This window comes from Mchenga conophoros, linkage group LG4 (assembly GCF_057382185.1).
Source record: "Mchenga conophoros isolate Kocher_MC1m ecotype Shallow Benthic linkage group LG4, M_conophoros_male_GT1.1, whole genome shotgun sequence".
In the NCBI taxonomy this organism is placed as follows: Eukaryota; Metazoa; Chordata; class Actinopteri; order Cichliformes; family Cichlidae; genus Mchenga; species Mchenga conophoros.
Window position 1 is genome coordinate 25,411,529 of NC_140529.1, and position 24,833 is coordinate 25,436,361.

The 24,833-nt window shown below is 41.5% G+C and overlaps 1 protein-coding gene across 1 annotated transcript in view; it reads right to left on the reverse strand.

Annotated features, from left to right (window-relative positions):
- Nucleotides 1-388: 388 nt before the first annotated feature.
- The window catches only part of coro7 (coronin 7), a 108,448-nt gene continuing 84,003 nt past the window's right edge, over nucleotides 389-24,833 (reverse strand). The window contains exons 10-28 of the mRNA XM_085271240.1: nucleotides 7,327-7,381; nucleotides 7,164-7,221; nucleotides 6,921-7,066; nucleotides 6,734-6,832; nucleotides 6,550-6,654; nucleotides 6,279-6,438; nucleotides 5,983-6,158; nucleotides 5,734-5,842; nucleotides 5,564-5,650; nucleotides 5,013-5,155; nucleotides 4,686-4,790; nucleotides 4,282-4,367; nucleotides 4,038-4,179; nucleotides 3,865-3,954; nucleotides 3,648-3,764; nucleotides 3,376-3,511; nucleotides 3,148-3,239; nucleotides 2,947-3,033; nucleotides 389-1,983 (exon numbers count right to left, since the gene is read on the reverse strand). Of these exons, the coding sequence (XP_085127366.1) occupies nucleotides 1,975-1,983; nucleotides 2,947-3,033; nucleotides 3,148-3,239; nucleotides 3,376-3,511; nucleotides 3,648-3,764; nucleotides 3,865-3,954; nucleotides 4,038-4,179; nucleotides 4,282-4,367; nucleotides 4,686-4,790; nucleotides 5,013-5,155; nucleotides 5,564-5,650; nucleotides 5,734-5,842; nucleotides 5,983-6,158; nucleotides 6,279-6,438; nucleotides 6,550-6,654; nucleotides 6,734-6,832; nucleotides 6,921-7,066; nucleotides 7,164-7,221; nucleotides 7,327-7,381 (2,002 nt within the window). The 3' untranslated portion in view covers nucleotides 389-1,974. The remainder of the gene's footprint in view (nucleotides 1,984-2,946; nucleotides 3,034-3,147; nucleotides 3,240-3,375; nucleotides 3,512-3,647; nucleotides 3,765-3,864; nucleotides 3,955-4,037; nucleotides 4,180-4,281; nucleotides 4,368-4,685; nucleotides 4,791-5,012; nucleotides 5,156-5,563; nucleotides 5,651-5,733; nucleotides 5,843-5,982; nucleotides 6,159-6,278; nucleotides 6,439-6,549; nucleotides 6,655-6,733; nucleotides 6,833-6,920; nucleotides 7,067-7,163; nucleotides 7,222-7,326; nucleotides 7,382-24,833) is intronic.

Here is a 24,833-nt window from a genome sequence, read left to right on the forward strand (position 1 = left end):
ACTGTTAACCATCATGGGCATGAATTTTATGGTACTTGGGGCTTTTAATGATTTCTTTTACTGGGCGTTCCAACAGGATAATGCTTCCAAACTCATATCAGGATAAAGTAGGCTAACATTAAACTTCTGGAATGGCCTTCCCAAAACCCAAATCTCAAAGCTATTTATATTTGTGGATTAGATTTAAAAGTTTAAAAGTCCAATTTAAACTAACTCTACCAATTCTGCCAAGTACAGTGGTCAAAAATTCAGCTAGAATTATCCCAGAAACTTATTGATGGAAACGAAACCTTGCTAAGGGACATTAAACCAAATGTTAGTGGGGATTTAAAAAAAAAAAATCACATATCGACTAGTTTTCTTAGTCATACAGAGACAAGCAGAAATGAGTTTAAAAGGTGTTTATTGCAAGACAATGTTGAAAAAAGTAAGACAGAAACAAAACAAACCTTTACTCACTGTATAAAAGCAAATGGAAGGCAAGTTTATCTGATCCAAAAGTAGGAAGAAAAAGTATGGCCTTTGAGAATCACAAGCACTTACAGTATACATCACAAAAAACCTGACGACACCTAAGCAAAGTAAACATTTCGGTCCATCAGAGGTTGTAAACAAACTTTGTGAGATCAAGCCTGAATTACTGAAGGTACCGCTGTAGCTCTACAAAGAAACTACATGACGGCTGCATTGTAAATTATTATTAATACTGTACTGTTGTCTAATTAACACCATCATAAGTTGTTAGTAGGAAAAATTAGATACTAAAATTAGCTCATTTAATGAGGGAGATCCCCGAAACAGTCAGAACACCGACAAGAGTCTAAATTAAAAGTTAATCTGCCCGATAAATAAAAAGAAAGACACAATCATCCTTAAGTATATAAAGCCCTGTCTTAAAACTCAAAAGCAAGTGGTTTATTTGTATTGACCTTTGATCGCCAACTATGAGACTACTACTGGCCATAAATTGAATCATATGTACCTGGCACCTAATTATGCTAGAATGGCTTCCGAGGCAAATATCAGCTAATAAAGAGAAGATAACGTAATGTTGCTGTAAATAGAAACTCCAGCTCATGGCTAAACATGAAAACTGGCGAACCTGTTTTATCCTCAGAGTGGATTTTTGCTGCTAAACTTGTGCTTGTGCATGTGTGAGCGTGTGGATTTAACCCAACTTAACAGGAAGACAATTGGTTTTATCAGCTGGGTGACGTAAAAATCTTTTTTTTTTTTTTTGCCATATAACATTTTTTATTGCAGAGCTGAGCACGCTGCCATGACTGGCCAGTATAAAATACAAGCAGTGGTCCACTGTGTAGGTACAGGTTGTTTTTTGACATGTAAACCTAAACAAACATTTTCTTTTTTTTTTTTGTACTTCAGGATACTGCCAGCGTGTATCACATTATCAAACCATGATCACACAGAGAGAAAAACAGATGAAAAGTACATGTGTGATATTTAAAACTTGCTTGATGTGAGAGTAAACCACGGGTCGGCCTGGTTTTGAGCACTCAGAGTTAACTGGTAATGTAGCATATAGCACTATTATTGTTCCTATGATTGTTCTAAAGCAATATGACTGAGATGGCTTCATTGTATATCCTGATAAATATTGCTGTACTGGATGGTGATTTCTTCCCATTAATACTGTGAAAAGAGTGATATTATTTCTTTATGCACACAAAAAAATGTTTTTAACCCAGAATGATTTCAAAAAATCAAATTTGATGATATAGAAATCAACAGATGATATCATGCATACAGTACTGAAACCAGAAGGTTGTACAGAAGATAAGGAGTTGTTTTTTTTTCAAAAAATGATGGAGTTATTGTGCAGTAATGATGCAGCAATCTGTGTGTGCTCAGTAGGCTGAGATGTACACCGATGAAGTGACTGGCAATATAACACTGGAGCTGTTCTCCTCTATCTGCTGTTGGCACGGCGACTGGACCAAAGGCACATCCCCATTAATCGTCCTAAATGACAAAGAAACAAAAGTTAGCAAAAGTACAACCCTGGCTTGCAACTTGCCTTCAGTCTCTACTGACCCTTCTGTCTGACAGTAATCACAGCAAACTATTTAATGCATTTAAAAAAGTGTTGACAGAACATCCATGTTTATTGGTCATAAAGCTTTCTGGGTCAGCTGCAAGGGAATAGAAATCCGAATTTACCTCTTCAACACCATGCTAAAAACAGCGGAACACCTGACTGTCACAGTGTAACACAAAGTCAGTTAAACTTCAGCGATAGCAATCTATCCAGTTAGGATGCATAAGCTATTGTGACTCATTGTGCATCGCATCTGCTTTGGTGCAAATTAAAGTGAAAACAGGTGCGCTGGAGAGAAAACAACAAGACATCCTTAAAAAGGGGATGTTTTTATCATTTTTAGCCTTTATTGCACAGGACAGTAGAGAGTGGATAGGAAGGAATGACAGAAAATGACACGCAGGCCTCTGCAGCCTTTTGACCCACACATGCTCAATCAGATGAGAGTTATAGTGGCCTAAAAGGGAATGGTTTTGCAGGTGGTGCCGACACACCACGGTGCTCTCCTTATCAACTCCTGACTGATTTTTCTCAAGTTTTGCGCTGTCATTACTGGTAACACAAGACGGCACCTGCAGCTCGTTCAGGTTGCTCAGGTTGTCCGGCTTCTCCCGATTGTTTGCCGTGCCTCTCAGCACAGTTTCCAGTGTTGAGGGTGTGTTACACAATGTTGCACAGTGCACCTGTTGTCACTTTAATTTGAGCCAAAACAAGTGAAACAGTGGTTTACGCTTCCTAACTGCAGAGATTGATGCTCCTTGAGGTTGACTGACTGATTAAATGTGTTCCTGTTAGTTCAACATCAGCATTTTTGAACCAATCAGTATTTATTCAGAAAGAAAGAAACATCAAAGTCACACATTCATATTTTGATCACATTCACTTACCCACTCATCTTCATCCACCCCCTCATAGGACTCTTGTGGTAGTGGGTCATCCATATTTCCCAGCTTAGCCACCATGGCATTCAGAAGCTGGATCACACACACATTTATTAATAATTTATTACGTACTGAATAAGTATTAAATACTTAAACTTTGGAGATCTATTCGAAATAAAAGTATACAGTATTTGAGCTTCTTTTCACCTCGTCTTTCTTCTGTTCATCAGTTTTTTCCTCCAGGTAAACAGATGAGGGAAGGTATTTCCTCACTGGAGCCTCTTTGGGGGCCTCACTCACTAGAGGATGGGGAATAAACATACCAAGACATGTCTAGTGCTGACACGCAGACTGTAGATGTAAGAATCTTGATTTGGAGTGACAGGCATGCTAGATAAGGGCATGTGTGTATATGTTTTGTGTCGTTGCCTGCACCTGGCGTCATGTCTTTAGGCTTCAAGCTGATCTTTTTGTGTTGGTCGTTGGAGCCGGAGAGCCAGGCAGAGCCAGTAAGTGCTGGTTCCCACCACACCGCTGTGTCTGAGTACACATCATCCTGGAAAAACTCTTTCTGGAGACACAAAAAAGCCATACACAATTAGGTATACAGCGTCTAATAAGAGCTACAGTTACTTTTTAGAAAAAGCATCAGGAGGGGAAAGCATGTAATGTTCCAAGTTAGCCACAAGGTGATGCAGTTGGCTCACCTTGACCCTTGGCACTTTGAAGGCCACTGGCTCTATGGTTGTCTTGGTGAGCATCAGTCCAACAGCTACCTCCACATCGCGAACATTGCACTCAGTCTTAGGCAGAAAGGCCAAACCCTGCAAACAGGAAACATTTTGATTTAGTTCAACGATATCCAGTTAACTTAAAAAGAAGCGGAAAACAATGAATGAAACATAAAGGGAGCGATTGTGACACCTTATGTGGTTCGGGAGAATTGAAACTGCTGCACTCAATAAAATATGGATCTTCAGGGACGATCTCATAAATGTACACTCTGGTGTCACCCTGACAAAGAAACACAGTCAGGTTAAATCTTATTTCATGGAACAATGGCTATGGAGAGTAAATATTTCTGTTTGTGTGCTCACTTTTCCAGTTAGGATGACGACACTGGTGTCGGGGTCATAGTATGGGATCAGTGTGGAAGGGGAGACGTTTACAGGAACACTGGATACGGCCCCAGAGGACAGGGAGCTAGCAGAGTACAGGTACAGTCCTCTCTCACTGCGACTGTAGAAGAAGGAAAAGAGTGAGTAGACAAGTTCTCCTGTGACTTTCTCGTTGGTGCTCCAACAACCTGCCTGCTTAAAAACTCTCTGACATTTGCAGTACCTGTCAAATCCAGACACCAGCAAGTACTTGCCATCACAGACCCACACCACACGAGCTCCCCTGTGGCCCTCAGGCCCCGGGCCCTCCTGAAAGAAGAGCGAAATTAGCATTTAAGTGTCTGTCGGTGTCCCCAGATAGGCAGACTTAACGACTTAATGGCTTTAAGGAAATCTGAGCACCTGGCGAAAATACATGCAAGCATTTCTTTGAGCTGTAAATCATGTGAAACTACTGTAGTAGAGCCCAAGAATATCAAATATAGAGCTGGAAATGAGCACAACAAGTCGATATGTTGTAGGAGTCTGTTTCTTAGTGTACTAGAATTCAAAAACGAGGCTCAGATGTGTGGATTTGTCCTATTTTCACAAAACACAAATCATTTCTAGAAAGTTGGTGATACACACCTGCACAGGTGAAGTGGATTTGCGAGGATCGTAGATACGAACTTTCCCATCCTTGCAAACTGTAGCCAGAAGCTTCCCATCTGGGCTCCACGCCATGCCAAACACCTGATGAGATCCACAAAGAGGAGCACAAGAGAAGATGAAGAAGAAATCAGGAATTTTAAGATGATCAGGTTTTCATCAGGACATTGTATGGAAACTGATCCAGATATCCAAATAGGTGCAGACAGTCTGCACATACGGCATCATTTTCTTTGGCTTCTTAAACACAGAATGAAATCACAAAGTGTTTCTGTATTTAACCTTATGTACTTCTTGATCACTCACCTGGTCCTGGTGTCCATCGAGAACTTTGACTTGTTTTCCGGTCTCTAGGTTCCACAGTCTGACTGTGAGATCATATGATGAAGAAACCAGGAGTCCACTGGCCAGAGGGTGGAACGTGATGGAGTAGATTTTCTCTGTGTGGCCTGCAAAGTGTCGCCTCAGAAGTCAGTATTGTCTGTAATGTTGTTAAGGAGCGTGGTGCGAATTTCTTTTTGAACTACTTTTGAAACTCAATCTTAAATGTCCTCACTTTAACTTTGATGCAATCTCAGGTACCGTCGATAACATCACAATGTAACCAAAGCACAAAATAACTGGTATTACTGCAGTTAGGACCTCCTTCACCAGGCTCTCTACTAACTGACTGCTCGCAGTCAGTGGCAGTTTGGCTAAAGTTCTGCCTTTTCAGTAGAGAAATGCACCACACGCACTCTCAGATCATCTCTCTTTTTCTGTAAACTACAGATTGGAGGGAATGCAAAGTGTATTGCAAGGGAACATGCAGTACAAACATCTGCATACCTTCTAACTTGCAATAAATAAAACTCTACCTTGCATGATGATCTTAGGTTCAGTTAGGGTCTCTTTCAACCCGCCTTCTGGTACTTGCCAAACCCGGATCTTAGCATCATCACCAGCTAGCATGCACAGAGAGAGAGACAAGCAGGTTAAATACATACTGAGACACTTCCAATTTACCCTAAAGTGCATATGCACTCACCGACAGCAAGTCTATGTGTGTCAAAGGGGTCCCAAGCAAAGTCAGCCACATTGACAGAGTTTTGGATGGTGGGCAGGGCTGTATCTGGAAGTTTGCCAGGCTGGGAGCGCTGAGGAAAGGATTAAAAATACTCACACACATAGATACAGCACACAAATGTCTAATTTCTCAATATAACTAACTACAGGGGAAAACGGGATCTGCAGTTTTATTAAACAACATCCCTCTATTTTTCTTCTGCTGCTGTACCTCAAATACGGCAATCTGTCCCCCGGAGATGGCGAGGGGCACTGCCACACGTTGGCGGTTGACACAGAAACCGTCACACTCGCCAGGTGTGGTCAGGTTGAGGCCACGAATGTTGGTGATGTGCGTGTCCCGGTGCATGACTGTCCCCTGGATATGACGGAACTTGGAAGTTGGCCCTGAATAAAAAAATAACAATAATTCAATATTAACAGCTTACTGTGTAAAGAAAGATAAAACGCCAACATGGGTAAGGAGAAATTAAGAGTGTGCGTTTGTGTTTTTTAATTTGTTTTTACCCATCAGGTTTTGGAAAGCCTTGGCAGTCTGGCTGGGACTGGGGCTGGGAACAAAGCCTGAGGAGAGGCCGGAGGTGGAGGAAGGAGAGCGAGATGGTGCGGCGCTGCTGCTGGGAGTGCTCAAAGGACTGCTGGAGGTAGAGCAGTCGCGAGCTTGATCCTGTGGGGAAGAGAGATGGGATTACTATCCTCAATCCACTGGTATTTTAAAAAGAAAATCAAGTTTAAATTGGGAGATTTTGCCCATCTTTTGAATAATTGTGCATCTCACCTCCTTGCTCCCTCCACTGGCCACTTCCTTTTTTGCAGGTGTCTGTTTTGCTGGTGCTGCCTTTTGTTTGGGACGTTTGTCTGGGTGCAGGCTAATTCTCTCCACCTACAATAAAACGAACAGCTTGAGCTTCCTGTGCAGCGTGAAGACTGGATTAAGCTTTTTGAAAATAGGGATCACGTACCTGCTTGTTCCCTCCCTTCCACCACTCCTCAGCAGACATGGCTGGGGTTGTGCCCACCGTGTCTGGGTAAAGGTCGTCATGAAACTCGTGACCTGAATTCTGGAAGACAAAAAATGAACACGGAGAACTTAAAATAAGTCCATCACCTTTATTTGCGAGCTGTAAGTATTGCTGTGCATCTACACACCTTGCGAGGGACCTGATAGCTGATCGGCAGGATGCAGCTGTCTGTCAGCTGAAGCACACGCACAACTTCGCAGGACATCACATCCAAGGCAAGCTTGGGGACCAGGGCAACGCCTTTTGTTGAGGTATCCGTCAGACAGTGGCTGACTATGGATGTGAGAATTAGAAGAAGAGATGGATCAGGATACTAGGAAAGACGACTGGTTGTGACATCTGTACAGACAGATAACAAACAGAGCTTCACCTTGAGAGAGGAAAGGCTCGGAGGAAGAGACTTCAAAGCAATCGATCCCAGTGTTTCCCTGCATAAGAATCAGAGAGGTGATGTTAATGGTGTGGTCATTCCAGCTGATATTTAAAAACATAACCAATAACAACAAATTTAATATTCAAGCATATATTTTTACCATGCCAGCCAGTAGAAGCAGACCTGTGTCCTCATCAAATAGTGGGATCAGTGTCCTGAAAGAAAAGAGACAAGAGAGAAAGAGACATTAGAAGCTGACATTCAAAATGATATACACATTTGCTCGGTAAATGAAAGGGCGCTGGTTCAAATCCCTTCAGGGTTGGGTCAGGAAGGCGTAAGATTCTGCTACAACAAAGCAGGGGGAGCTACCTGCTATGGCAATCCTCTGCCTTTGGCTCAGCAGAGAGTGGCTTGTCATTCAAAATTATATACACTCAAGTCCTCTTTGGGTTTAAGCATTAGTGAGCTGCCACTAGATGGTGTAGTATGCCCATTTATTTGGTAAAGGAGGCAGTAGAGTCCTGAGGCTAGCTACGGCTCTGAGAGATCCGAGAAACCAGTATTTTCTCACTATTCATGTTGAACATGGAATAATTTACAGAAAAGCCTAAATTTGTTGGTGAATTTAAAAGCATAATAAGGAATGCAGTGATGGAGACTTTCTTGCAGATGTTTCTTTTGAGAAGCTGTTTAATATTTGGAAGTTTTTTTAAAATATGCGTTTGTATTTTTTATATTGTGAATTTATATTTTTGTTGCATTTGCAACTTTTTAGAGACACTTCTGTTATATAGTTGTAACTGTGGCCAGGTTTTGCTCTCAGTGGGACTTCCTGGTAAAATAAATTTAATAATAACATGACTTGTTACTGCATTAAAACCAACAAGGTTGTGACGATAATGAGAGGAGAGGAGACCATGAGGCAAATGCCAGACATTCCAAATGTTATTTAAAAATGCAAAACATTACTGGAGGTGAGCGGGGAGGAGAACTGGAACTGGGAACAAGTTTCGTAGTTTATCAACATTATGATTTGTTAGATTAAAAAGATTTTTTTAAATCTCCAAATCCAGCTTTTATTATCAACACTTTTTCATTAATGTTTTGTTCAAACTTTCTAGTTCAACCTTGACCTTTCACCCATGCACGCTGAAAACAAGCCCACAGTCACCTGCCTTCTCTCATGATTTGAGTGAAGAAGATTGAGGGCTGCGGAAACTGAGCAAGCCATTTTAATCAGCAAGGAAAGGACAATTGGATGTGGTGACCAAACAGGAAACATTTGCGCAAACACTGGCAATGCTGACAAACATCTCCTGTTCTCCACCTCGGTGTCTGCTCTTAAATCTCCATTTCCAGTTTAGCTTCCAGGGCCGGTCACAGACGGGACAAGAGGACAGGGAGTGCTGGCTGATCCAACCGCTTCCCATTACAGACCACGGATAGTCTGATTGAAGTGGAGAGGCAGTCCGAATGATTGGTTTATGATGAAGACTTTGTGTAATGGTGCTATTCCAGGGGAACGCCACTTGGCTGCCTGCACATCAACTGAGACTGACAGACTGGTGATGTAATGCTTCAACTATGACAGCATAATGACAGACTTAGTTTGGGTATCTTAAGTGACAGGGAACGGAGACACGCGAGGGTTTATCGTGTGTACATGCGCGAGAGGTTCCAGAGAAAGAATGTATTTTGGATGAATTTGAGAATGGAGTTTGACGGCCACAGACTTTAACAGTTTAGCTAAGAAACTTGGTTTGCAGTGCTATCAAACAGGTGATCACACACCCACTTTATATTACTCTGCACTCACCCATTTCCTCTGATGCGCTGCTACTTTCTAATCTATAACTAGTTTCATGCAAAAATTCAATAAATAAAAGCATTGCTCCTTGTGCCAAAAAGCTGGCACCGCCATGGCACCACAAAATTGCCGGTCCCAACATTGAACCCCATGACGTCAATAGCTAAGACTCCACTATGATTTTCTTCCCATACAAAGTATTCAGCTCTTAAACCTGTTGAAATATCAGCTGCTTCGCAAAAGCCACAACGGCAGAAATGACCCAGCGCACATCAAGGAACATAATCTTTTAAAACCTTTTAAGATCAGTCGTCTCCCTCCAGAACAACGTGACTGTCATTTTAATGTTTTGTTCCTTAAATGTTTATCCAGTAGGTGTAAGTCTTTTTTTTAACGAGTGTTCCCTGCTCTTCTCATCCTCTTATGCTCTTTCTTTCTTTCTGTATCAAAAACTGGACGAGTATCAGACCTGTGACTTCTCTGTTCCCCCAACATCCCTGCCTGTATCTCAGGCCTGTTAAGTCAGCGAGGGGCGGCCACGCTTCATTAGGCCGACTCCGTGTTCCCATATCCGAGACGCTCCACAGGGAGACCCTAAACACCTCCATTCCCACATCCCTCTCGCTGCCTGTCCTCCTGTCCCTCACCCGTTCAAGCCTTCCTCATTCAAAAACACAACCTTGCTTACAACCGTGAGCTCGCTTTGTCCTCCACAATCCCCAATTATTTCTCCAAATTGCCTTCAGTTTTTCTGAGGTCTTATCTCTGGTTTTCTCACAGTAAAAGTACAAGTCAAACATCCACATAACAGGAGCGGAGCTTTATCACTGATAGCGGCCTGTGTTTACTGTCGTATTTCATGCTCCACCTCACCACAAGAGCATTTTCCCACACAGGAAAACTCACGCAAAGCATGCATGTGCATATTTACACACACAGATTTACAAGATACACAGGCTAATTACGCAGCTTAATGATGTATGCATACATGTATTATTAATGACACAGTGCAGTTAGACTCACACCGGGCTAAGTGCGAGGACTGAGCTTGTTATGCAGATCCTGATCACACGGGCTGATTATGAATGAAAGGAAAACAATTACAGGGCTCATTCAGGAGAGGTGCGAGTGTAGCAGTGAACGCAGCCAGACATGCTAATCCAGACATAAGACCTTTCCAGTGCTGGGTGTGTGCTTCCAAGTTAAAACCACATGCACTAATTAGCCATCAAATAATACTGCAGAAGAGAAAGAAAAAGAGAAAACCAAACGAGAAAACTTATTACGAGTTATTATAATATCAGCTGGAAAACATGACAATTCAGCAACCCCGCCTTGAAAGATTTAACTTTTGCCAGACTCTTCTCAGTCGCATCTACACCCACTAACATCTTAACACCTTTCAAACTCTTGCAATGATTTGCAACGAGCCGCCCGGTGCTCCCAAATCCCCCTGGCTTCAGTCTGTCACTGGGACTCTGCTCCTGTCAGAGTTTACACAAAGCAGAGCACAGAGAGCACGCCTCCTGTCTCGTCTGCCATCGCCTCACACTGCTGCCTCACGCAGGCCCAAATGAACCATCATAAAACAACCTTCTGCCCCATGACAGCAGCCTTCATCACCAGCAGATATGATGGGTATATTACCCCAGCCTGCATCTGTGTGAGTGAGTCTGTGTGTGCGAGTGTGTGAGTCAGAATCAGCACAGGTATAGTATTATTGTGAGAATGTGCTGTCATTTGATAATGTATGAGATAGTGTATTTTATTGGAATAACTGGCTAATGGAGGGCCAGACAAGCAGACATGTGGATGAAAGACAAGTGCAGAAATTGTGTGTGTGTGTGTGTGTGTGTGTGTGTGTGTGTGTGTGTGTGTGTGTGTGTGTAAATTGATTGCTGTGCCCATTCTTAATGTTCAGTGACTGGACATTTTTGCTTGGTTGAACTCCATCAACCCTGAAGTTTCTTTCCAACTTTAGCTGCAGGTGCCCAATTATATGCACTTCCCAAATCTTGTGCACGCCAAAAACACACACACACACACACACACACACACACACACACACACACACACACACACAGTCCTTTCAGTAGCACACTGAGGTGCATGTTCTTGTACCGTATGTTCTTCGGAAATATGAAAATGCACACCCACACAATGCTTGTGAGTGTGCAGGCACATCCAGTCACACTGATGCTATCAGACACACACAGTACTGTTACAGTATAAAGAGTATAGGTGGAGCTAATGGAAGCAGCCTGTGGAGGTATAATGTTATGGGTTGAGCTACGACCAGATCTGTATCACTCAAAGGGACCTTTCTCTGTCGTGTGAGATCACGGCCTTAAAGCTTGGCTAACCTTACTGCTATAAACACACACGTGCACAAAAACACACACACAGTAGACAGCTCAATAAGCTCCAGATGACAGGTAAGAGCTAGCCAGAAAGAGGATGCCTTTGAGGAATATGAAACCAGCTCAGTTGTTGTAGTCTTATTCAGACTGGATGGACAAACACTCGAACTATTAACTATTTTATTGAAATTCGCCCTCTCGCTGCTGTTAATCCTTCTATAAAAGGGTTCTCCTTTTGTCCTTGTTTAAGTATTCTTCTTCACTTGAAGTGAGAGGCTAATTGTAGAGGATGCTGTATGCTTGTAACCATGTGCTAGACCTATAAAATACTACTTTTCATGACGAGAACACTCAGAGTTCACCAAGTTCCACCAGAAAAAAGCCATTTTGACTTTATCTTGAGTCACAGCAGTGGAGAGTGTCCACTGTAATGTTTGTATACAATATAACCTGTCTTTTATTCACACCATCCGCCCTACTCCCATCTTCTTTATCAGTGTCCTGGTTATGTCATCCCCGTCAGTGGGAGTGATGGGTGCAGCGCTATCTCTGAGTTCACAGATCAACAGACCCTTCACCCTCAATCAGCCCACTTTATCAGCCCACCTGCCTCTACAGACTGAAAGCTTCAGCTTGTCCATCTGTATCTGACTGATTCACTGCAATCCTGCTGGTCAGCTATCTATCGGACTATTTGGCCACAAAGACTCTTGGGATAGGTCAGAGCACATTTTAGCAGTTTTGAATCACTGATTTTGAAGCATGAACGTGGTCTCCCCAGCAAATCTGAGAGATGGATCTGTTGATCCAACTACTTTTCACTGAAGTGTGGCTGTCAAGAAGCCATTCTTAAGGAAGGGAAATGGGGAGAAAGGACTGAGTCATGCCAAATTATACAAGAACGACTGAAAATCAGTGTCAACATATCTTATAAAGCGATGTATTCAAATTTTGAATACAACAGTGAGTGTCTACAGCCATCTGTAAAACACGGTGGAGACTCTGACATGGTTTGGGGCTATATTTTAGCCAGTAGGTTTGGGAATCTTGTCAATATTGATGGAAATATGAACGCAGAAATGTACCATCAGATTTTTAATCCATCACTCAGTACCATCTGGAAACCATCTGATAGACAACAGCTTCATTTTTCAGCATGACAATGATCCCAAACACACCGCTCATGCAGTGAAAGCATGCCTGGATAGAAAAACACACAATGGAACCCTATCAGTCATGGACTGGCCTCCCCAGAACAAAAGGCAGTCACATTCAGAGCTTTGAATGTCAAAAACTGAGCTGGCTTCATATTCCTCAAAGGCCTCCTCTTTCTGGGTAGCATTTAGGGCTGCCACGATTAGTCGACTAGTCACGATTACGTCGACTATGAAAATCGTCGACGACTAATTTAATAGTCGACGCGTCGTTTGAAGCTTTGTAAGATCCCAAAAGACGCAGGAATAAGTAGTAGGATTTAAGAGTGTAATAACGGACTGAAACAGAAGATGGCAGCATTGCATGTACAAGGATGCCAGCTGCCGTTAAACCCCGAAGAAGAAGAAGCTGTCTCCCAGAATTCATAGCGCAGTTTACAACAATGGCGGCAGCTAGTTAGTTTTAATATTACTCTCATTATTCTTTCTGGGTCACAAAATAAACGTTTAGGCAAGAATGTAGCTGTGTAAACCTCAAATATCTGCCCAGTTTATCACGACACCAAATATTTTCAAAAGCGCTCCGACGTTTTCTTTACCCACTAGCTCGATAGCGAGCCGGGGGCAAGGCTCACTAGAGCCCGTGAGAACACCGGACTCCCCGCAAATCGTCTTCAAACCCACCGCCGTCTTTCGCTACTCAGGTTAAACATGATATATGAGTCACTTAGATAACTTAAAAATGTTATTGTTTGGCTTTTTTAGTATTTTATTTGTTCCTGAGTAAATCTGTTTGGCTGAGATTAAAGTTGAAAAGAGATTAAAGATGCTCGAGAATATACTCCGGTGTCCCGTTATATTTTAGATAGCAAGCAGTTTATTAAACTCCACCGAAACAATCTACAAATTTCATTTAAATTTAATAAACTATCATCTTGTCTTGTCCTCGATGGATCAGCGATTCTACATTAGTTGTCCCCTGGTCACTACGAATATCTGGGAAAAGGTTCATGACATCTGATATTGTTCTGAGTTTCACATAGAGCAAAATAGATACCATCGCTTGTATGGCTGTAAAGTTACAGCTGTAATGACCGTAAAACCTTCAACTAGGTTTTAATTGTACTTTTGACTTTATTCTATCTGTTCTCACATGTACAGACATAAAGTAGATTAATAATGTGGCATATGTACTGTAGTATAAAATTGATTTGTAAAAATATCTGGTGTGATAACCATCTGGCTGTAACTAAGAGCTGTATCTCCCATCTAAAAGTGTGACCATATAAGCACATGCTTTTCAGTTATTTTCACTATCTGATGAAGACAGTTCATATGACCGGCAGAATATCTACTTGTTCTCCTGATAACCTTGCCCTCTTCCTCTCTTTATTGCTTTCTGTGAAAGGGCACAACCTTCCTGTTCTAGTGTTATTACTTTTGTGTAAATGAGTTGGACACAGCTAATGGTTTTATGCACACTTGCACTGCGGGTGCTAACATTACCTCGATAATGAAGGGACTGGAGTGGAATAATCCACTGATATTAAATGGGATTCACAGAAGCTGTAAGCTTGTCTCCAGGATGGAAAATTCGAGGTTGGTTTATAATGTACTGCTAACGAAGTATGTGAAATTAAAGAAAAGGGAATACTTTTCATAGGAGATAATCCAAGTGAAAATGGATAATCATGGAAAAGATCACCTAAAAAGTCAACAAAAGCTTTTGAACAGACAAATGCTTTCAAACTATAGCATCACGATCCATCAAGGGTGCCAGACGCAGGCAAATAAACAATACATCAAAGCTGATGAACTCTGTCACCTTTGTAAACTGACACAGCAATCAAACCTATGCGCTTTGTGTTGTCTCAATGTGCTTAGCAGTTTCCATTAGCAGCAACAGAGGATCCACAGGCTGCACCACAGAAGTAAAAGCAAAGGGTCACAGTGAGGCCGCTCGACTCACTCTGTATCATAGTTGTACTAGCCTTTAACTGAAATACATTCAACTGTCCTCACGTAAAACTGTCCAAATTTATCTCATTCCCACAAGAGGAAACCAAAGTTTCAGCTCCGACCTTCTTATACTAAATACAGCACTGCACCGATAGACCACAGCATTAAAACCACGTTACTATCTCTGTGTAAGTCTCCCATCAGGCCATCAAAACTGATCTGATCCATCAAGGAGTGGACTCATCTTTGAAGATTCATCTCTTTTTCGTGATCCAGTGATGCACTCTGTCAACTGAAAGAGGCAACTGCAAGGAAGCTACCACGACAGGCTGTAACAATGTTTTATATTTGCATTTTATTTATTTATACAACAGGGACGATACAAATTAACGTTGCAGCATTAGAAAAATAGGCTTAGGTAGGTGATTTGTGTCAGAGTGGCATCTTCCAGCACACTTTGATTGGATAGTGCATTCTACAGTCATGTCTGCAGCCATTAACATCTTTGACTCTTTATGCATGTTGAAAAGTACAGTTGTAATTTAAAAATCAATGCTATTTACTCTAAAATCTATTTGTGGCTTGATTATTCTGGTTAATCTGGTTTGTTTGTGATTTCCAGAAGTATTTTCAGACCTCCCAAAGACATGTACATCATTGTTCCATGCATAAGGTATGGTATATGGAGATACTATCTTTATTTGGACTAGAAAATTGAACTGAACCAGTGAATAAGTGTAAACCGCACGGATCATCAGATCATATCAGACAAAGGAGTCTTTGTGGCTCAATTGTAGGCGATAAAAAACTTCACAATGAGACAAACTGTAGGTTCTCATATGGTTTAAAATCTAAAGATACAGCTCTGCTTGAGCTGACTGCAGGTTCAAAGACATTATGAGTTTGAAGTTTCTCAATGGGTGCTTGAGCCAAGCTGCACAGACATCCTGCTGAAAACTGAAATGTACAAAAGTGTGACATATTTTTTCCACTGAGTATGTGTTTAGTTTCCACTATGTGCTTTTAATAAGTGTGCCGGGTCTGCCTGCCTAGCTACCTTCAGTAGCCAGTTCATTAGAAAGGAATTAGAGTTGACGCAGTGCGTTCCTGAGAGGGGGAGAAAAGCCAGGATTGTCAGTGGAGAGGCCAGCTGTGGCCGTGTGTGAGCCCCAGTGACGAACCCCTCAGATGGGCTGCCAAGCGCCTGCTCTCTGCTTTCTCCATCGGGCCCCCATCCTCTGGACCCACACACACACACACACACACACACACACACACACACGGACCACAATTTAATTAAACTCACTGAATCCGATGTCAACAGGTCTGCAGTGACCCTTATGACACCCACCATCCAATTCCACATATAACCACACGCAAAGTTGCCAAATGGAAAAAAATGCAGAAGCTTCCACAGTATTTTTCTTCGTGTCCTCAAGAAACAGAATAACGCTTCATTAGCATTCCAAATTATCTTCATACCGACACAGGCTACCCAAATCGGTGCGGCCAATCGCTCACTTAATCCATTTCCGCAGGCAGAAACAGCAAGACCTGCAACACTGCTACTAATATTGCTGCCGCCACATAACGCATCTCTGCAAAACACCAAACACGTGCAGAAAAATAGCCCATTGCAACGCAGCTTCAACATATCTCGAGGCAACTTAACAGAATGCTGCATGACCACATGATCGGCATTACATCTGCTTTACATAATGTTGACATGAAGAATGAAAAGCCCAATCTTTATTTTCACTGGAGGGGACGAAGGGCCGATTAAGGACGAGGGGGCTTAATCGGGCTGAACAGATATGTACACTAAAATGATGAAACGCATACAGATGCTTTTCTAAGATAAATTAAAAAAAAATACTATCTGAAAAATGACAGATGCTCATGTCAGCACAAAAACACACAAATGTGTGGAAAACTGGTCCAGACTTGCTCAGTTATAAAACAGTCAGGTCACTGGTCATAAACTGGTGGGAGGGCTCAGCCTCTTGATTGTCAGTGCTCAGTGGGAATGGGCTTGTTGTAGGATGTGGGTGGGCATGAGGGAGAAATAAGGATGCACTAATGGGAAACACAAATACTTAAAATGCTCATTTGCATGAAACACACTTTAGGAATTAAGACTAGCGTGCTAGAGGAAATAAATAGCTACTTTCATTACCGAGACATGTTTGTGTGTTGTGTCTCTACATCTCTAAAAAGCTGGTAGGTGCAGTAGGTGAGATGATGATCGCAGCGCCCCTGAAAGGATGTGTTCCGCGTTAACCTCGGGGTTCAGCATCAAGGGCCCAGGCTAGACGACCATAGCGTGACCTGTCGCTCAGGGCCTGGGAACCAGTTGGTAGTTGTGACTGCCTCAGAGCAGACCAGAGAGGAGAGGACGTGGCACATAAGACAGACAGCAAAAGGGTGAGGGTCACGACCGCTATGACCCTCTCTGCTGTTAGGTTACCTGAGAAAACTCCTGCTCTTGTCATGGTTGTAATTTAAACGCTAAACACAAAATACAGTACACATGTTAAAGAGGAAGTGTGGAACTGTTTTGCACTCTTGACTTGAAGTTGATAGATTATTGGACAATAGTAATATCTGAAAGACATTATTCGATCAACAAATACACTGAAACAAGGAAATGTGGAGACTTGCTTTAGTTTCAAAGCTAAAAATTATCTGAAGAAATAATTACACTCACTGAATTATCAAATTCAGTGTTATTTATCAGTCTCAAAGCACAAGGTGCCTTTTTAAGGTAAGATAAAGATCCTACAATACTACAAAGAAAACAGAGAAAACCCCAACAATCAGACGATCCCCTGTGAGCAAGCACAACGCAGGAAGAAACGTCCCGTAGAGCCAGGCTCGGGGAGAGGCAGCCTTCCTCTAAACCTGTCGCGATTCATGTTGTGTGATAGAAAAAACACACAGAGATTAATAATAATTAGCCAAAATGAATAGAATACAACTAAAACAAATGATATTTACAAAACTACGGTATATCTCAGCAGGTAACACAAGGCAAGCTGCATATAATCTGTATCGGTGTCTTTGTAAATCCACTTCGTTTTTGCTATTTTCTGACTCAAAAATGAAAAGAAATGAAAATATCTTCTGGTTTTGAAAATAAAACCAGATAATTAGAATGGCATGCTTGCAATCACCCATCGACATCACGCAGTGCACAGTAATTATTCTGCATACCAGAGCCATAGCTGAAATGTACATTTCAAACAGGAATCACACTGGCGACGTAGGTCCACTCTAATCTATTTTTCCTGGTGTGGAAAGACCACACGTGCCCCGAACTGTTGCTGGTTTACGCTACACACACTGCAGCGCTCAGTAAAGTCTAATATAAAAACACAATCCACCAATAATGGCCTTGATGAAGGACTTACAGCCCTGTTAAAATATTGTCCAGCTAAACAGACTGTGGTCAGTCTCAGAAGGACATTCTGGTGCTTGACAGCAGCAGCCCAGCCGACAGTTTGGAAATCTCTGATTTTCTTCAAGGCTAATGGTCTGGAAGAACAGCTCATAACTGCTGACTCAAACCTCCAGAACATACTCACCTTAGTGTATATGTCTGAGTGTATGCGAGACACCCGCTCATGGCCGGCCAAGTCTGCATTATTGGGAATGCTAAAACCATAAAACCCAGTGATTTATGTACGCAAAACACGACTGCTTAATATTTGTTTTTCCTACAAGCCCGAGTACATTACATGTGTGCAGATGAGTTAAAGGGGTCAACTCGAGAGAAGGAAGAAGAAAAATAAAGGGAGAAACATAAACCCTAAAACAACTTCTTCAAACCTTCTTCACAAGACGAAACATTCTTGAGGCGTTGAGCGGAGCACCTTTCAAGGATCCACATTCACATGTTTTGACTCTGTGGTGTCTTCAACTCTGAATCACCACCTTTATCGCTTCTATTCCCGCCACCAATCTCTCTCATATCTCAAAAGCAGAAATTCCAGTCCTGTTGGATAACAATCCTAAATCTCTAAAAAGAAAAAAAAACATTCAGGAGTACAGAAAAGGATTGTTTTCAAAACGACAAGTGTGATCTTTTGTGAAAAATTTACACACAAGGTTTGGTTTAAAAATCCCTAACCACATCGTTGGGGGTCGGTCTAACAGCCTCAAGACTTAGCTTGGCTGCACTAACCGTGACCCTCTGACGAAATTCTGTGTTTTACCTTTAGCAGGTCCAGCACGCCCACACTAAATCTTCTGCTTTAATGATAGAAGCAGGAATAAGCACCGTAAAACACTATAAAAAACTCACAGAACAACAGATTTATTATGAGACACGGCGAAAGACTGAGGGAGGGAGAGCAGAGAGTCAGCGAGAGAGAGAAGTAAAAGATAAGATCGCTATCACATTTTTGTAGTAAATCACAACAGTTATGCATGTCCACATACTTGTGTGTGTCCAAGAATGCTTTGAGCTCATAACGCAACATCTGGGAGAGTTAGAATGAAGCGATACCCGCTCCAAAGAGAACCCGAGAGATTGTTACAGAAGACACCATAGCCTTGACTCAATAGCCTTGATGAGCTGCTGGTACGAGCAGACCGGCTCCGATTTCTGCCCCCATCCGCACACATCAAAACACATTTTTCTTCTCTTGTTCCACCATCTCTGTCTGGTCAACGGAGAAACCACATTTTTTGACCACCTAATCACTGAAACAATTACTGACGGATAGTTTTCCAGTAACACGCACACAAAAAAAGTTTAATGAGATGTATAAACATAACAGTTTGTGGTAAAAGGAACAGTGGGGCTCGTTTCCATCCGCTACATGACAAAGCAGCTTTGAGCAATTTGTTAACACAGCACATGCATATTCTTCCAGAGGATAAAGCTAAGTGGTGCTCAAGTTGCACTGAATCAGACTCAGATGGGCCCTGCAAACACGAAGGTGGCCGGATTGTCATGAAGTGAACAGAAACAAAATCCAAAATAACAGTTGCGGCTTGGGCCCTTCTTCTAAAACCCGACAGCCACGGGGACGTGAGCCTGGCTCTCTCTTTTCATTTAATCAACCTCTTGACCTTTTCTCAATGTCGAGTCCTTTGCATCCATCTCTTGATGGTATCAGCGTCGCAGCTGAGCGAACACCTGTTATCTGTGCGTGCGTGTTTGTTTTTAGTCTTTTATTTAACTAGTCAGGTCATTTTTAGCTAAATTACTCATGTGACTGCCTGGTCAAAGAATAGCAACAACAAAAAAAAATGCAACAAGGACTTCAGACTCAGTGGCTGAGAGAGTGTGTAGCAACGCTGCCGCAGTAGTTTAGAAACACAGCGCGAAGGTAAGACCACACAGTTTGCATCTGGGCATGGAAAGATGGTGGGATAATAAAAAATGTAGGGTACAACACTGAAAGATTTACCCAGTACTGTGAAAGGCATTAAACAGAAGAAGAGGAGGTGAAAGAATAATACTGACAAACCCTCTCTCTGTGCTCGGTGGACTTTACGGGATTTGACCCGCTATGAATCAGAGGGGTGGACTTTTAGTCTGTGGAGATATTAAACATTGATGTTTTCTCACAATGTATTTATTTGAAAAGAAAAATCTAACAAAGCAAGTTGTTAAATCAGAAGCTGGAATAATTAGATGTAAGCAAAGTCAATATTGCAAAAACAAAAAACAAATTAAGATGCTTAAACACCATCTTTTAGTGGAAATTATGCATGTGCAAGCACCAGGATGACCTGATCAGACCTTTGCTGCTCTCTGCATTCTGAAAGAGTTTCTGCCATAGTACCAATCCTGCAATTGTCATAGTGAACATAATATAGCTAAGCTTCAGTCATTCCTGCACTTAACCACAGGCATGCTGTTGCTACTCAATACCTGGCATACCAATGCGCAAGCTGAAAATCTGTCTGAGAGGTAGAAGGAAGTGAGCACAGAAGGAATGCAGGACAGACAGTTGGAGTTGAAGGGAAGTGTTTATGTGCACATTTGCATATTATATCATTTTTTTAAACCTGGGTTAATGGATTGTTTTTGTAACATAAGACACTATTAACACAACACTGACAAACTAGCTTTTAAGTTGACGTGGCTAGCTTAGCAAACACTTCTCTAATTACAACACACACAGGGTGATGTTATCAGCTAGTGATAAGAGTCGTGATTAATGTCAAATGCCAAAAAAGATCAAATATTCACCATCCCCTTTGCTTTCTTTTAGGTCTCCACCAAACTCCGAGGAAAGTATTTGGCTCTTTAACTGCCAACTGAAAACAGCCATCAGCTGTAATGAATAAAGTGTCTAATGAGAACAATAACAGCTTGCCTAACGAAGTTACAAACCAGGGAATCAAATCAAGTTCAAACTTGCTAATATGCTTGGTAGAGCTGAAGGGGAATTGCAGTGTAAGGCAATAAAAAAACCCTCTAGTCTCTAAAGAAGAAAGACACAGATATACAAAAAAACTAATAAAAAAACCCAACCTAAACAAATAAAGAAGGAAATACTACATTTTAGGATAAACAAAAATCTTACTGTCTTAGACTAACCCAGGGACAGGTCCCTCTAAATCCTAAGAAGCAACCTCCAGGAAAGAAAAACTAAGCTGCTGCGTAACTGAAAACCTGCAGTTCCTCTAATCGGTATTTTGAGACTGTGTCTAAAAGTGAGCAAAGTGAGCAAATGAGGAAATCCACACAGACTCACAGTAAAATATTCATATTTAAAATATCTAAATATGGCCACCTCTGGGTCCCATTTTAGATGACAGAAGCCAAAATGCTGAGATCAATCCTTTAAAGCAAGACTCACAGTGGATGTCTATCTTTTTATATACAGGCCACTCAGTCTCTCTACCTTGGCTCTTAACCCTCAGCCCCTGCAAAAATCCCTCAATTTTAACTCAAGGGAACAGATAACTAGTAACAAGTGCACTGTCTACAAATGCAAGATACCACAAGCTGACACGGCACCAAAGACCTTGAAGGGTAAATAATACCTATAAAAATACAAACCACACAGATGCTAAAGGAAGCATGTTCTCAATCAGCTTGATAATGTACGTTAGTAAAGCCAAGATTGTTTTTATCCTTTCTACAATAAAATGCGCTCTAATGGTTTGTCCAGCTCTAAGGCAGGAATGAACCAGCTGTGCTGTCTGCCATTTCTGTCTCGCTCCTTAATGAGAAGTGCTAGCGTGCACAAAGTCAACAGACTAGTAAACCTCAAAGTGAACTATGGTCTGACCTCTGTAGGTCTCCGTGTATTTGCTGTCTCGCCCTCCTCTGTGTGAAACAAACAGCTCCTGCAATCACTAAAAGTTCAGTGTTGGGATTCTTGAGGTCTTTGTGTTGAGGGCTTTTTATGTTGACATAACTAGCTCCAACGAGACCAAAAGGGAATAACCAGACCATATGGAAATGAGAAAAAGCCCCAAATCACAATCATAAAAAGTATTAAGAACAAAATAATAAATATATGAAAAACAGGAGCCATTTTTAAATTTTCTTTATGACATCCTGTCTGTGTTCCCAAAGGCAAGATTTAGTAGCACAGCTTTTTAATCCCCCCCCCCCCAAAAAAAAAAAGCAAAAACAAAAACACGAGAAAGGGTAAAAATATATTTTGTGTAACCACCCAAGCCCTTTTTTAAAACCCTGAACAATAAGTAAAATTCAGGATACGCACTGTTCCTTGAGCCATACCGGGCCTGATTAACCAACGATGGACGGCACAACACACAATAATAATTTATGTGTGAAAGGTTCCTCTAAGGAAGACAGCTTTATGAGGAACACACTGAAATATAATGTTTAGACCTCGCAAGAGAGGATGGGTGGAAACAGACAACACTTCACTTTTATCTGATATGGTGTATCTAATGTTAGCATTATGTGTTTGCACTTACACAAATAGTGACAACTTCTGCTTCTTTGCTGCACGCTGTGTTGACCATATTTCTCTGTCCCTTTCAAGTTCCCATAGCAGCCACTAATTAACCATGCATGTTCTGAGGTACTCCCTCTTCTTTCCCAGGTTTCTTCCCCTCTGCACGGCACTATACTTCCCATGGACATCCTCCTGCCGGGTGCTGTGGGAAGAAAGGCAGCTCAAGCCTTAAGAGGAGGTCCCAGCCTGTCTCTAGGCAGCCCACACACACACTCCCGTCAAAGCGCATTTATGTGTGACGGGAAGACATGTAGTTGTGGACAGAGGAGGATGGCGTGCATGTGCACAAAACGCAAATGTACAGAGTTGCAAATATTTATGCACATACACTAAACACTAAAGAAGGACATAATCTCCTCAACCTCTCAATGAGACAGAGGATGGAAAATTAACGACTAATCATTCCCACGCTGTCCTAGGAAAGTAATGCAGCTTTTGTGCTTTTCAAAATTTCAAAAAGTAACAGATGTTAGGCATTCCTGAAACACTTGTGTAACAAAATAACGTTGAAGGAATAGCCAGAGAAAAGCAAATGAATATTCACACTTTGTGTGACCAGAGATTTGTCACAGGGAAAAATCTTGAAAATTATGACAAATGGTTTAGCAAATGTGCATAGCTGCATTGTTTGGTTACAAAATGTGCCATCAGTGTTACTCTCTAAAATTTGATGGACACTGTTTTTGGAGCCAAAAGAAGAAAAAAAAAGAGAGATCATAAAGCTAGCTTTGTTTGTTTAAAAGACAGCATTTTGTTGTGCCGGCTGACAACACGTGGAATGAGTGAATAAGTGAAATGTCATTTTGTGGTTACCATGCTCTCATTCTCACTCATTGTTGTCCCGTGTTTGCTCCAAGGATGCTTTTCTTGGGTTTTTTTGTCCCAAAAAGCTCCTAAAAGTAAAAAGCCACAGGCATGCTGTGAACAACAAAACATGAACACCTCAAACCGAGGCACACGTTTGTGTGTTGGCAAAGATCTGCAGACGTGACAATGAAGGTTAGGCCTTTGTAGTTTCACTTCAGTTCAATGATATTATAAGCACCAATTCACAGTTGCTGGTCCACTATGAGCAAGGACTTGGCAATGGTGGGAAGGAAAAACTCCCTTTTAACAGGAAGAGACCTTCGTGAGAACCAGGCTCAGAGAGGGGCAGAAACGTTTTTGCAGCAGAGGAAAAAGAGAAGAAGAAGAAAAGCAGGAGTGCATTATAGAGACAAACAAAGGAAGAGAAACGACAAAGGTTATGTGGTCTGTCTATGCTCGGGTCCTAGTGGGGGTCTGTTTGTCCAGGACAAATGTGGAGATGGGTTTAAAGGGTCTTACAGCATTTGGTGTAAATATCTCATCATCTTTGTGCTTTATGTAGTATAACAAAATTAACCTGATCATTATATTATATATATTCAATAAGCCTACACTAGACAAGAGTGTAGTGAGCAAGAAAAATGGGAAAAAAGCAAAGGGGGTAATTTTCCACAAGAAAAATAACTGTTGTTGCACATGCAGAACAAACCTATAATTACAGCAAAGCAAGCACAAACAACATATAATAAGCCAAACAAGCCAACAAATATCCAACTCTAATCCCTTTTAGCTTTCTTTAGGAATAAAGGAACTGGCCCTTAAAATGTAATTAACATTAAACACTGATATTTACGGGAATGTACGTGTATTATTAAGACCCATTCAACTCATGAAAACTGAGGTCAGTAAGAAGAAAGGAAGGTAGAAGACAGTTTACACTCAGTTTAGCCTTTCTGATAACATTTTTGTGTCGCAAGGACTCAAGCAGGCAGAATAAGAAATAAAACAAGGCTTTAATGGGTGGCGGTAAAGAAACAAAAGATGGAAAGAGTCCAAGAGGAGGTCAAGCAGCAAAAAGATCAACCTAAGGGGACACAAAAGACAAATGACACACGTATACACAAAATGTGCTGATTAGGGAGTAGACAGGAGGAGGCCGAGACACAGGTGGACATAACCAACACAGGTGAAAGTAAATCAAAGCAATCAAACCGACAGAAAGCAAAACTAATGCAAGACATGAAAGAAAACCCAGAATTCAAAGTAAAAATGGGAAATAATGAAGAGAACTAATACTGACATGAGGACCAGCACCGAAGACGAACAAGGAACCGAGACGTTAACACAGAAAGATCAATTTGAAAGAAAGGCAGATGTAAATGTAAAAGTGAGATCAGAGGTCAAATGTGACAAAATGTTTGGATGTGATATTTAGAATTTCCTTATAAGACGATCACTTCCTAAAAGTTGCCAATACAAAGACAGGCAGATGAATTTAAAACAAGTGTTTTAAGAAAAAAGGCATTTTATGAACGTTTGAACTTGAAGAAGACGTCAAAGGTCCAAAGTAACGTGATATTTAGAAACACAAGGCCACCTAGAGGAAGGGGACCTTCACTGAT